General features: G+C 48.5%; 2 protein-coding genes across 2 annotated transcripts in view; one reads left to right on the top strand and one right to left on the bottom strand.

The window, feature by feature from the left end:
• Window positions 1–14,984, bottom strand: part of HUNK (hormonally up-regulated Neu-associated kinase) — a 140,722-nt gene that overhangs the window by 95,055 nt on the left and 30,683 nt on the right. The gene's annotated exons all lie outside the window — the stretch shown is intronic.
• LOC101649318 (N-alpha-acetyltransferase 10-like) lies at window positions 14,166–14,839 on the top strand. The gene is given in 2 exon segments (XM_045284746.1): window positions 14,166–14,802; window positions 14,805–14,839. Coding segments are annotated over 2 exon segments (672 nt in total).

Below are 14,984 nucleotides of genomic sequence, written 5' to 3'. Positions count from 1 at the left end.
GGGCAGGGAGTGCACTTCTTTGCCCCACCCTTCTGCAGATGAAAAGAGAAGTCTGAGCCATCACATCAGGGTTTCAGACTCTGTGGGAGACAGTTGCTTTCAACCCCCAAATCCCAAGGCAGTGATTTCATATCAGGCTAGGATCTGCTCTTCTTTAAATATTGGCTCAGTTGAGGCTGTCGACAATGGAACCGAGTTAACAGGATTTCAAAGGCATCCCTTCATCTGGGATCCCCCTTCACTGCCTTTAAAACACATTCCTTTGAGATACAACAAGGAATGCGGATGCATCCAAACTCCAAAATGGAAGAAGCAGGTGTGAGGCGTGTCTTCCATGTGACAGGGAGGAAGAAAAGAATATTGATTGAGCAAAGAGGCTGCTCATTATTATCATGACGATAGACCTACAAGTCTATGTTTCATACATAATACAATGTATACTTTATTGTAGCAAGTAAACAAAGGTTTTCTGGTTTTGTTTTAACTGAGATCAAGTGGGTTTCAACTCACTGAGACCCCAAGAGGGTGTGTCAGAGAGGAACTCGGATCCATGGGGTTTTCAATGGCTGATCTGGGGTAGGGAGCCTGCCACCCCTTTCCTTCAAGGTGCCTCTGGGTGACCTCGAGCAGTCCATCTTCCAGGTAGCATTGGCACCCAGGGGCTCCTAACTCGTTTACAGTCTCCCCTCAGTCAGTCCTCCAAATCCACTACTGTCGGGTTGATTCTAACTCAGCAACCTAACGCAGGGTTCCGAGGCTGGAAATCTTTTCAGGAGCCAATAGCCCATCTCTCTCCCACGGGACCTTAATCTCAGTGCTCTTACAGCACGATGTTCTCCACAGTCAGACTGCACGGGGAATGAGAGCCTCGGGTTGACCAGTGTTCCTTTTTACATGGAAATTAGGCCCAAAGGATATTTTCTTTTCAGAAGGTGATTTCTTAGTAAATACTGTTTGCTAAACTCCCATGACTTTTCCCCTCTCCAACAAAATGTGTCACTTATTCAGCACCTCAAATGTACCAGACCTTCTTAGCCATGCTCAGTGAGACAGTGTCCTAGGCCTCAAGTATCCACTGTGAGAGGGACAGAGCTATGTTGCCGTCCTCACCTCCGGCACACAGGAACAGGAACTTGCCTGGAAGTGGAGTCTCTGCGGGTGTAAGTGGGTCACATGAGGTCATGCTGGCGTAGATTGGGACCTGAGCCAGTGTCACTGGTGCCCTGACATGAAAAGGAGGGTACAGGGAAGGTCACCAGATGACAACAGAGAAATGTCACCTCCCCTGGCCTGGCTAATCACAGCTGTACCTACCTTCCGCCCCCTACCCCTACCCCCAAACAGTCACAGTCCTTTTACTAGTAACCACTCAATCCTAACTCATGGAAAGCCTGTTTGGATCGGAGTAGAACATGCACCATAGGGTGCTCGGCGGCTAATCTTTTCAGCAGTAGATCACCGGGCATTTCTTCTGAGGTGCCTCTGGGTGAAATCAAACCTTTCGATTAGCAGCTGTGCCTATTAGCTGGTTGTACCCAGGGACTCCATATAAAGTCCCCTTACCCTATTCTACTCCCCACCCCCACCCCAGCTCCCCAGGCTACAGCAGGCATTTCTCCTTATCCGAACAAATGTCTGATGCCTCCGGCACTGGTTCCGGATACTGGGATGGATGGCCCTGTTGGATCCGTCTCATCTTTTTCCAGGCTCAGACCTTTCCTAGGACATTCCCCAACACGCCCGGCCCAGTGTCAGGAGCAGAGCGGGATGTGACACGCGGCGCTGGTCTGAAGCACAAAGGACCTAGGCCTGAGGTAAGGAAAGAAGGAAGGAAGGGAAGAGGGTGGTGGTGAGGAGAGGAGGCTATGTCCACTCCCCACCGAAGGGTGTGCTTCGGACCCACCCTGGCCTGCAGCAGCCTTATGTATGACTAAGGCTGAGTGCTAAGGCGAGGGGAGGGATAAGAAGTGGAAGAAGAAAGGGTGAGTTACTCTGAGTGAGTCTGGGTAGAGAGAGAAACTTAAGACCTAGCCAAGTTGAAGACAGAGGACCATCTGCTCACTGGTAACTGTCTGGCCACCTGCTGCAGGAAGCAGTTTCTCACTTGTTAAGAGTCTGGCGGAGAGATAGGGCACAGTCCGTGCGGAGAAACGGGGCTGGGAAGAAGCCGAGCAACCAGTGTTACCGCAGGTTGTGGGAACTTTGTTCTTTACCACTGACCGACATGTGCCACTCGATTCCCCCTACATGAGCGTCTGATGCTGGGCTGTGCCCCTGCTACCAAGTACACCTGATCCTTCCCAAATTCTCTGGGCCCTCGTGCCCTTCCCCAGAGCAGCTACTAGGGAGACAAGAAACACTGCCAGGTCGTGTGCCAAACCCACAATCTGTTTCACATCAGACCATTGGGATCCTTAGGGTTTGGTTGTTGTTATCTGAACGGTTTTATTGACATGTAATTCACATATCACACAATTCAATAGTTTAAGTATATTAAAGAGAATTATGCAATCACCACAATCAATGTGAGAATATTTTCTTCTTTCTTCTACCCAGCTCCCCGCACCCTCCCCTGCATAACCCCAAAACACTAATAATCCAGTTACTGCCTCTATAGATTTTCCTATTCTAGATTTCATATAAAGAAAACATACCAAACAAGGAAACAATAAAAACCCAACAACAAAACAAAAGGTAGAAAAACATCTGCTGAAAAGATAACAGAATGGATTGGGATAACAGTTGTATGAGCCCCTAATAAAATGCTTAAAAAAAAAAAAAAGAAAAGATAACAGAAAATAATAAAAGCTAGAATCAGTAAAGTGGATACAAAGGGAGAGCAGATGCTATGGTGCTGAATTTTACCCTACCTGCATCTGCATGAGTCCACTTCCCAATGCACTCTGTCTGACAGCAAGGCTACTCACGGCCCTGGTCAGTGGCCAGAGGGGTTCACTGGAGGGTTCCTGCCAGTGGGGACCCTGCACATAGATATGGAGCTTTCACTGTCATCCATAGACTGCTTCAAACCCAGTGCTCAGAATTTAAGTTCTTTAATTCCCCCTCCAGACTTGGATTTTATTATCTACAATCCTTGGATCACACAGGCTGGCAAGCTTCTCCCATATGGTCTTAGCGGTCACCTCACTTAGATGGTTGCTTGTTTCACAACAAGCCTTTAAGACTTCAGATGATATATTTTTTTATAGCCCCGGCACCAACACTTTGCTATCGCACCCATATCTTCAGTGATCTCTTCATGAAGGTGAGTATCGACCTGGGTTATGTCATAATCATGATATCATAATGATTGAGTCATAATCCTTAGGGTTTATTGGCTAATTTTCAGAAAGAGACGGCCAGGCCTTTCTTGCTAGCCTCTTATTCTGGAAGCTCCATTGAAACCTGTCAAACAAGTGGCAGCTACACATGAAAAACACTCTGGCTGAAAATCAAATCAAGGTGCCCAACATGGAGACTAAGAAGTTTATGACTGAACTACCACTGCATCTAGTACTGTTCCCTGGTCTCTTCCCTGCACGCACCCCACCCGTCAACCCAACTGCACCACTTCAATAAGAGGGGCATCAAAAAGCCCGTGGTTAAATGGAACGAAGGGTCATGGAAGTCTCTGGTACCTGTGGGCTGGCTGGCTGAGCATGGACTCACCGGTGGAGAATCCCTCCACGCCCACGTCAGCTCCAGGACGGAAGAGATGTGACTGACCTCCGTGTCCAAACAAGCACGGCCGGAAGGCGCGCTGCAGATGCTCCGGCGGCTGAATCCAAGTGCCCGCAGAAGAAGCCCGAGGCCATTAGCCAACTAGACCCTTGGCGACAGCTCTTCCTGGGCCGGCTTTGGAAACCTCCTTCTAAAAATAACATCTGGGTTGGATGAATGGAACTGAGCAGGAAGAGGTAGAGGGGAAGCTGGGCAAATGAGGAAGGAAATGGTAAGGGGCTTTGAGCTCCGGGGTTCCAGGCTCATTCCTGCTCACACCGGAACTGGGAACTGGGAACTCGGTGTCAAGGGGCTAAGATAGGCCGTGATTAGCATGATCCAGTGGGAAACTGTGAAAATAAATTGGTTTCACACCTTCTTGCCAAGAAAAGCGTGTAAATGCCTCCCCAGAACGTGCTCCTGGATGGCTGGTGTTCATTTAACAGGAACAGAAAACATCCTTCTCTGGGTTTGGAATTCATGGCGGTGCTGCTCCACTTCACAGAGAAATGACGCCACCGGGCAAACACACACCACACACCGGTGCTGTCTTTTCCAGGGGCCCATTAATTGCTGCTATTTATGTAGCAGAGCAGGCAGCTCCTAACCTCTGGCTCCCTGCTGGCCAGCTCCTGCTGCCATGCTGCTAAAATCCATCTCTTTTGTAATTGAGGGTAAAAAGTTTCCTTCTCCAGTTTAAACAACAGAGCTCATTAGGATCGATGTTGGTTGGCAGAGCCTGGGAGGGGCTGGGGAAGAGCAAAGTCTCTGACTAGGGGAGAAAGTCGGGATGGGTTAAGGCTCCCTCACCCACCCAGGGCGCTGAGGCCACCTCCCTGGGATTCTCTGCACCTGATGCCAGCTCTGACTCAAGAAGCAACTCACGTCCTGCCACCCTGGAACTATCCTGCTGTTGGGGAACTGGAAACTGTCTCCTGGAAGCCACGAAAAACGCACAAGAGAGAAGCTGGAGATCGCTGAGCTGCACAGAATTGGGGCAGAGGCGGGTTATGGGATTGTTGGAATTCTAATCAGAGGCTTGTCTACTTTGTTAAAATACAGACTCTTCTTCCTTGCTTATCAAAATGTACTTACTATTCACATGGATAAAAGTAGTCCTGAAATGACGCTAAATTCTTAGCCCCCACAGAGACATCAAAATTCAGAAAGCTTAAAGGCTGTCATTGGCTGTCTGTGAGTTGGACCCCATTAAAATGGTGAACCCAGACACAATATAATGAACTGCTGTCCAGTCCTGCACCATTCTCATGCTGGGCTGCAGATCATGGTGATCCATAGGGTTTTTGTGGGTGATTTGGGGAAGCAGATTTGCCAGGCTTTTCTTCCTACTCCCTGGTCATCTGGAAGCTCCAGGAAAACCTGTTCAGAACCACGGGTACGCCCATGCCTCCGCGGACAGACAAGCAGTAGCTGTGTGTGCAGTGCACACGGCCCAGGAATCAAACCCAGCACCGAGCAAGGAAGGCGAGACGTCTACCAGTGATCCACCAATCCCTTGAGGTGATCTGAGATACAAATTAAACAAGCAATATTAAAATCATTTCTCTTTGGCTTTGAAACAGTCATAAAGGTCCAGCTCAGGAACAGGTCACTCGTGTTTTCAGCTTAGAGTTCCTGGGGAATGCCACTGCTTGGCTGCTAAGCAAAAGGTTGGAAGGCACCTCATAAGAAAGGCCTGGCAGTCTGCTTCCAACAACTCAGCCACTAGAAATACAACGGAATACAGTTCTACGTACTCTGATCCATGTGGGGTCACAATGAGTCATAGTCGGTCGTTTTGATTTGTTTTGTGACCCTATCTAAGTCACCTTGGTAATCCCCATCAATGTTTGATCCCTGGAGTATAATCAATAAACATATCCGTCAAAACACTGAGCACCCAATTGTCTGAAACACTCATCAACTCAGATTCCCGAGATGACAACCAATCAAAACTGAAGGGCGTTGAACAGAACTATTGAGTGAAATGTATGCTCATGTCTCCCAGGCTCATGAACATGTCAAACACTTCCTTGGCTAGTGCTTGGTAAAGAAACACTGCATGTGATTAGCTATTTGAAAGACATATATTAAGAAAGGTGTCTTTAAACAAAAGCATGCATAAGGCAAGGTTATATATTAACCTGATATTGATCAGTTGACCAAACTGTTGGGACCAAAGACTCCCAGGAACCTCCTTGTATTTCCTCAGGGGCCCAGGTTCAGGGTTCCCGGTGGCACTTGTTCTGTGCCGTCAGTCGATTCCGGCTCCCAGCAACCCCCTGTGGCAGAGTGGAACCACTAAGCTTGTCTTGGCTGTGCTTCTTGATGGGAGCAGATCACCGGGCCGTCCTCCCTTAGAGCTGCAGGGAAATTCGAACCGCCGACCTTTCCGTATACGGTCCAGTGCTTGCATCACACCACCACGGTCAACACTCGACAAAATTCTAAAGAATGAATTAATGACTGAAGAAACATTCCATCTTCTTGTAGGCAAAGTATGTATGAAGTTCTCCATCACACAAATTTGTAGTGAGAATGAAATCATGCCTTTTGGAATCAAACCAAGGTCAGAGTCCCAGTACAGCCAGACCCTGGGCAAGAAACTTGTGGTAATTTTAACAAGCCTCTCAGTGTTCGTCAGCATACTGGGGGTCATAATGGTGGCCAAGATAAGTCGCATAAAGTCCTTGGCTCCTCCGTAACCATCCATTAAACGGAGTTACCATGAACAAGCAGGAATGACCACACAAGGAACTGTGAGACGGATGGACTCGGAGCGCATTATGCTGAGTGAAAACAGTCCATCACAAAAGGGCAAGCACTGTGTGAGGCCCCTGTTATTATTATTATTATTTTTAAAACCAAGAAGAGGCTTTCACACCGAAAGAAACAGACGTTGACGGTCCAGAGCGGTTGAAAATGGCCAGGAGGAGAAGGGAAGCAATAAGCTAGGGGAGTAGCCAGGAGCTGGTTTGGGTGAAGGGGAAAATCACACCCAATAGCAAGGCAATGGGGGGTGGGTAGGGGATGCTGGAAACAGGGCAACCCATGAGGAGACTTGATAAGTTGTTGAATACAGCAATGATCTAATCTGTAAATCCTCGATTAATTCAAAATAAAAAAATTTTAAGTAGGGATGGTGAAAGGCTACCACCCTTCCACACAGCTTTTCGGGTTTTAAACCATACAGCATCCCCTCTTGCTTCATATGCAGGTTCCATGTGAACACAGGGAAGTGTTCTGGAATTCCCGTTCTTCTCAGGGATAGCCATAGTTTGTTATGATCCACACAGTTAAATGGCTTTACATAGCTAACAAAACACCAGTCGGCAACAACAAGAACGGCACCAGAGTGGGATAAGGATAAGAACATCCGTATGCAGAGGGCACTTCAAGAAAGAAAGGCAGACTTGCTGGGGCATCACAGAGCAAGGGCATGGGTACCCACTCAAAGAGTTGTCAGGTTGAGACAGGCAAAGACTGAAGAGGGAGAGGAGAGATGGCTACAGATAAGGTAAACTGAAATAGCAGTGTCCTACTTCCCTAGAGGCATAGTGGTGATGAGTTGGGCTGCTAACCACAAGGTCAGCAGTTCAAAACCGCCAGCCGCTCCTTAAGAGAAAGGTGGGGCTTTCTACTCCCATAAACAGTTACAATCTTGGAAACCCACAGGGGTAGCTCTATCTTGCCCTGTCGGGTCGGTGTGAGTCGGAATCAATTCAATGGCATGAGTGAGTTTACTTCTCTGGTGCTCTATAACAGAAGAAGCACCAGTGGCAGCGTTGGTTATAAGTTGAGCCGCTAATGGAAAGGTCATCAGTTCGAACTCCATGGGTGAAAGATGAGGCTTTCAACTCCAAAAAGATTTTAAAACCTCAGTGGTGGTTCTACTCTGCCCCATGAGTCAGAATTGACTCGGGACAGTGAGGTTGGCTACTACCAAAATGCATGTGGCTTTACAAACAAACCGATTTGCTCGCAGTTTAGAAAACTGGAAGTCTGAGTTCAAAGCACTGGCTCTAGGGAAAGGCTTTCTCTCTGCCAGCTGTAGAAGGACGTACCTCGACTCTCCAGCTGCTCTTCCTTGGGCCCTTGGCTGTCTTCACATGGAGTGACATCCATCACCCCATCTGCACTTCCTTGCTTCTGGGCCTTATCTGCTCCTTCTATCTCTCCAAAGTGAGTGGTTTACAACACACCCTTCCTGGCATGGCCTCATTCACATCCACAAAGAAAATCTTCACCCCAAAGGGGTGTAAGACCAAACCCCAAACCCACTGCTATCAAGCCCATTCCAACTCATCACTCACTGTCATGGAGTCACCGCTGACTCATATGCGCCCGGTGACCAGAATCAGCCTGCCCCTGTGGGCTTCCAAGATGGTAATTTTGGGGGAGAGCAGACAGCCTCATTCACCCGGGGAGTGGTTGGTGGGTTTGAACTGCCAACCTTGCAGGTAGCAGCCCAACACTTACCCGATAGCATCCAATAGTATAGGGGCTAGGATTTACAAAACATATTCAATCCATAAAAGAATTTCCCCTCTGTTACATTAAGCATAGAGCTCTTTATCATCCATCCTGTCTCCCAGCCCCTGAGGCTGGGCTGGCCAATCATACAAGGTCTTCCACTAAATGGCTGCAGATGGCTTCTCACGCCCCGTGAACTCAGGGCTTCCTTCCTGCCACTTAAATCACCCATTAAATGTCAGACCCAGCCCTGTGCCAGTGTCCCCGAGGAAGGGAAAGAGCCAGGCCTTTTCCCCATTCTGCTCTGATTTATACACGTCCGTTAATGGTGTCAGTATGCAGGAAGGCAGAAGTTGTGTGTTCCTGCGAGGACACCATAAATCCTCCTGGCCTCCCACCAGCTGGGAATCCCGAAAACTCTGCTTCCACTGACAGGAGGCAACGGCTCTTGGAAAGAGCACAGAAAACTCCAGCAGGTAACAAGGAAACCTGGAAGGAGGTAGAATGTGCACACGCGCACACGTGTGGGTGCTGGTGGGGACCGTGGGAATGCCTGGTGAGGCGAAAAGGCCTGAACAGGTCCTCTGTTTGAATGCCGGTTGTTTTCTAAAGCTTTTCCATTTGGCAGTGTCACACGTCCCAGGAAAGCGTCTCACAAGTTAGGTGCCGTCGAGTCAGTTCCGACTCATCGCGACTCCATGTCCAGCGACAGAAAACACCGCCGGACCCTGTGCCACCTGCAGAGCGTCCTACTGGGAGGCCACCATTGCTGCTCCTGTGTCACTCTCCCCCATCCAGTCTTCCTCGGTCTGGCTGCCCTCTGATGTACCAAGGATGAGGTCTTTTTCCAGGGACCAGTTTCTCCTGATCTCACGTCCAAAGAACGGAAGGCGAAGTCTCGCCGTCCTCACTTCCAACGAGCATTCTGGCCGTCCTTCTCCCAAGACAGACGTTCTTCTGGCAGTCCACGGGACTTTCACCGTTCCTCACCTGGACCACAATTCAAATGCACCATTCTTCTTGGGTCTTCCTTATCACAAGTCTTAGCAACGAGGAAGGATGCAACTGTCAAAGAAGAAGACCCACGAGCACGCCTGAGAGGAAGCAAGGTCCTTGAGCAAACTCAGCTCCCAACAGCCCCCAAACGTCTCAGTGGACACAATGATCTACGCGCCTCTTCCTCTCCAACACCCAGTGTTCCGCTTCTTGATTCCAGCATGCAGCTGACTCTAGTTAGCCACGGGAATGACACTCTGGAAGGCCACCACCAACAATCACTTCACGAATGTGGAATCATTGCACTCGGGTAAAATGCAGGACTGGGCTCCTGAGAGCCTCTGGTCACGATGTTTCTGCCAAGCCATCAATACATAGAGAAGTCCTGGTGGCATCGTGGGTTAAGTGTGGGGCTGCTAATGGGAGGGTCAGCAGTTCAAAACTACCCAGTCATTCCACAGAAGGAAGAAGAGGGCTGCGCCCCCGAAAAGGTTTACAGTCTCGGAACCCCACAGATGGGCACTTCTACTCTGTCCTATATGAGTCAAAATTGATTTGATGGCAGTGGGTTGGTTTGTTTGTTTTGGGGGTTATTAATACATAAGCTTGTTGTATGCATATTTCTGTTTTAAAAAAATCCCACCTCGTTTGACACCTACTGCAACTCATTCCCACTAAATTTTCGGTCAGCAACACTGTTCATGCATGCCTAAACAAAGATCTGTATTTTCTCCAAAAGGCGTAGGAACGCTAGTCAGCACTTCCATTTGGGGGTCATTTCAAACCATGAATCACCAGCACGAATCACAGAGATACGAAGTGCATGACACCCCCGTGGAAGGGACACTTGTTTACATGAATGAGCGAAGGAACAAGAGCTGGTTTCCTGGGAGCGCTGGGAACAACATCACCCTGCTCAACCTCAGGCTAAAACAAGCACATTGGGAGGCTGAAACACACCCCTGCTCCAAGCATGTCTGTGAGTGACTGTGAAATTGCCACACTTCGTGTGTTGAGGACTACAAGGAAGGCTAGCAACCAACAGTTAAATGAGCAAATACTGGCTGACAGGTCGGCAGTTCAAACCTCCCCAGAAGTGCCTCCGAAGGCAGGTCTGGTAATCTGCTTCCAAAAGATCACAGGCTTGAAAACCACGCGGGGCCATGCCACTTTGCATGCATGGGAATGGACGCAGAGGCAACTCACAACAACACGAGAAGCCACAAATACGGGATCTGCAAATCACGGGGGTCAGCTATGTTTATTACTGTAAGTTACTAACGTTTCTGCACATATGCCTTTCTTTCTGCATCTTGATTTTTGGGACATTTACTTCCTGCTTAGCTCCGAAAATAAGGATGACCCGTTGGGCAGATCAGTAGTTTGGACACAAAAGGAGGAGACAGTGTGCTTGTGCCCCACAGGGTGTTTGCACTGTGCCCAACAGTCGCTGTGAGTCCAAGGTGCCTTGAAGGCAGTGGGGAATCTCTGAAAAGGAAGCTGCTGTCTCTCCACTTGTTTTTGTTACTTGAGTTGCCTTGTTTTCCGTTGCTGCCGGTGATGCGTATGGTTTTAAACTGTATAAAGTATGCTTTCCACTCTTTACCACTTGGCCAACCATTATGAGCATATGAGCAAAAAGCAAGCAGAAATAGAAACACCTCTCAAGGGTAGACCAAAACCATTTCTTGAGGCAAATTCACATCAAAAATCGGCCTGGATTTCAGTGCCTGAACATAACATTAGCCAGTGATTTGCAGTGAACAGCCGTGGCTTGCACAATGGGCAGAAAGCTGGAACTAACTTGCTTGGCTTACAGGAAAGAGAGGGCTCCCTCTGGTTCTGGGGAGTCACGGAACTGTTGGCTTGTTCCGCATGGAGAGGGTCTTTCAGTGACTACAACGATCAGAGGGGAAACAGTCTTTATTGGTGAGCTACACGTATGGGTCAAAAACAAAAAAACTCCAACCCCTCACCGTTGACAAGGGAGAGAACGTGAAATTAAACAAATATTTTTTTTTCAACTTTCCACAAATTTTATTCTCATGGGTTTTACTTCAGTGGTTCTCAACCTGTGGGTCATGACCCCTTTGAAGGTCAAACAACCCTTTCCCAGGGGTCCCCCGATTCATAACAGTAGCAAAATTACAGTGATGAAGTAGCAACAAAAATAATGTTATGGTTGAGGGGGGGGTCACCACAACATGAACTGTGTTGAAGGGTCGCGGCAGGAGGAAGTTTGAGACCCACTCACTGTCTTACTTCTTTGGTAGAACAACTCAGAGACAGGCTTGGCATGAAAAACACATTCACATTTCAGTTGACAGGTAACAATATCAGGCATCAAAGAGAACCAGAGGGCAAGTATGCTTCCAGAAGGCTCGAAGCGGTGTCCCGTCAAATGTGCTGGTTCTGCATTTTCGAGTGAGAGAGAGAGGTGCACTGACATATTCTTCTCAGGCAGGGTTTCATGGGCATTCGTTTGGATTTCATTCAAATGCATCGAGAGAACTTAAAACCAAAACCAGACAGACAAACTCACTCATCGAGTAGTCCATCTCTGAGTGGCCCTGTAGGGCAGAGGGGAACTGTCCCTGGGACTTTCTAAGACTATAACTCTTTACGGGAGTTGAAAGTAGACGTGTTCCTGCAGAGTGGCCGGTGATTTCAAACTGCTGACCTAGTGGTGGGCAACCCGACTCACAACCACTCTGCCACCGGGGCTCCTACGTGGACATCAGAAAGTCCCCTTTTCAATAAATTCAGAGATGCCTCTGGGTGGTACAGTTAAGTGCTTAGCTGCCAACAAAAAGGTCTGCATCTGCCTATAAAGAGCCTGGTGATCAATCTCCCTCCAAACCTGCAAACCCTGAAAGGCGCAGGCAGCAGTCTCTGAAACACCAGCGTCGCCCAGCGCTGGACTGGATCAAAGGGGACTGGAATCAATCATTTTGAACCCGTATTAGTCATCCCGTTAGATACAATCTGGGTTCATTTTAGAAGCTTAGCTTGAAGCATGCCTTTTCGTTTCTCCAAAATACTTCTGGCTCTCATCCTGTAAAAATGCATTTTTCTTAGCAAAACTCCCTCTCGAAATGTGACCATTTAAGGAAGGATTGGGGTTTTCATTAATGGCAGGGAGGGTCAATTGTGTTTTGTAGGGTTTTGTGATTTTTGAAGGGGGCACACGGAGGCATTGTGGCGGTTCCAGGGCTCAGGGGAAGCCACTCCGCTTCTAGCCAGGACACAAGTGCTCAGAATCCTTATAAAATTAAAAACAAAGCAAAACTTCTTATTCACCACCGAGGCAACTGCCTCACTGCAAAGGCAGTTTATTTTGTTTTATTTTTTAGCAAGTTCATCTGTTAGACCAAGAATTCTATTTTTCGACTCAGCAGTATTGTCGGAACCTGGAGAACATTTTCTGCTATTTCAATAGCCCTAAAGAAGTTAACTAGTAAGGCAATATTAAAATATTCCCATGCAGCCACATGACTATTTATATAGTCAAGTCCAATAAAAGATCGTTTCATGAGCATACAGACGACCATAGACTTCAAAGGGATATTGCCCATTTAAAAGAATATAATCACTAACTAGAAAAGCAGATCTTAAACTCTGGGGTATCTTTTTGCTCCTTTGGTGGAGACGTAAGTGTGACGGAAATTATTATTCTCACTTTATTATTTTCTAGCCTATTGCATTCCATACTGTGAAGTCGGGCCAAGTTCCAGTCTTCTATCACTTGCAACAAAATTCATGGAGCTCGGTTACACCAAAATCGAGCTGGCAAGATTTTAGGGGTGTCTCTCATGAGGTGTTGCTCCTGAAACAAGATTTACAGGTTGCAAACCCTACTTCTCCCCCCACCAAAAGAAAAGGAGAAGAAGAAAAAGAGAATTCAATCCTTTGATCATTACCATTTTTTAAAATGGATTTGTCATGTAATCTCATTATGCTGGACACAATTTTATTGTCGCATGAAGAAAACGTTGTTGCTCCTGCTGGTGCTGTTAGGTGTTGTCTCGCTGGTTCCGGCTTCTGGCAACTCTTGGGCCACAGAACATGGCCTGGTCCTGGGCCGTCCTCACAGTGTTTCATTTGAGCCCATGGTTGCAGCCATTGTGTCAATCCATCTCATCAGGGGTGTTCCTCTCACTTGCTGTCTTTCTACCTTACCAAGCATGATGGCCTTTTCCAGAAACAGGACCTCTAGTGATAACATGAGACTTCCTACACTCCAAAGAGTGACCGTCTCAGAAACCCACAGGGGCAGTTCTGCCTTATAGGATCGCTATGGGTCAGAATCAATTCAATGGCAGTAAGTTTGGCGTAAAGAAAATATGAGTAACAAACTGATACTGTGAGGCCTTGTGATGGGGTGACACAAGGACTGGGTCTCCAAGGCTTAGAGGGATAAGACACACACGTATGTGTGTGGATGAACAGATAGATAGGCAGATAGTAGATACAGAGATAGAAAAAAATAGGCAAGTATCTGAGTAACTAAAGCTTTGTAAATATTCAAACTGGCTGGGGGAATCCACTTACTGGTCTAAATTGTCTAATTTGGCTGCCTGTAAGAATAAAATTGATGAGCTATTTAGATAATTGCCATTTTGTTGTTAACTGCATAGTGTGAAAACAAGTCAAATGGCACACGTGTGGGCCAGAGCCATGGAGACACATAGATCTCTAACCAGAAGTAATCCAGTTAGGAGCGCCTGACAAGCTAGGCTCTGAGAAACACTTCCCATGCATTGTCTGAGGCAACCCTCACAGCCCTTTGTGGGAAATGCCCGCTATGGTTGACCTTCTTCACAGATGAGAACCCTGATGGACACTAAGAAACACTCCCGGCCTCTTCCGCTGGCCCGCCCGGCCGCACCGGTGGCTCATCGAGGCGTGGCCGGCCACCGACCGCCCGCCCACGACCCCCTGGGGCCCGCGACTGTTCCCAGACCCCCGCCGCCGCCATGAACATCCGCAATGCGAGGCCGGAGGACCTGATGACCATGCAGCACTGCAACCTGCTGTGCCTCCCAGAGAACGACCAGAGGAAGTACTACTTCTACCACGGCCTCTCTTGGCCCCAGCTCTCTTACATCGCGGAGGACGAGAATGGGAAGATTGTTGGCTACGTGTTGGCCAAAATGGAGGAAGACCCAGATGACGTGCCCCATGGACACATTACGTCACTGGCTGTGAAGCGCTCGCACCGTCGCCTTGGCCTGGCGCAGAAGCTGATGGACCAGGCCTCCCGAGCTATGATTGAGAACTTCAACGCTAAATATGTCTCTCTGCACGTCAGGAAGAGTCACCGGGCCGCCCTGCACCTCTACTCCAACACTCTCAATTTCCAGATCAGTGAAGTGGAGCCCAAGTACTACGCAGATGGGGAAGACGCGTACGCCATGAAGCGGGACCTCACCCAGATGGCGGATGAACTGAGGCGGCAGCTGGAGCTGAAGGAGAAGGGCAGGCCGGTGGTGCTGGGGCCCGTGGAGAACAAGAACAACTCACTGTCGAGCGCAGGCGAGGCCTCCCGGGAGGATAGTGGTGGGGACAGCAAGGACCTCAGTGACGTCAGCGAAACCACAGAGAGCACTGATGTGAGGACAGCTCAGAGGCCTCTGACTCAGCCTCCTAGAGCCTGACCGAGCGCTGAGCCCCACCAGGCTGCAGCCCACCTCGCCCTAACCGCTAGATTGCCCAATAAAAGTCACCCCTGTCCCTAGGGAATCTGTGTCAATGTGCATGCTGGCCTTTCTCTGCCTGGCTCAGCAGGAATGCCG

This window comes from Echinops telfairi, unplaced genomic scaffold, assembly GCF_000313985.2.
Source record: "Echinops telfairi isolate 266 unplaced genomic scaffold, ASM31398v2 ScPeMD7_7469;HRSCAF=8507_0, whole genome shotgun sequence".
Lineage (NCBI taxonomy): Eukaryota > Metazoa > Chordata > Mammalia > Afrosoricida > Tenrecidae > Echinops > Echinops telfairi.
Note: the sequence above shows the minus strand (reverse complement) of the source record. Positions and strands in the feature narration are given on the sequence as shown.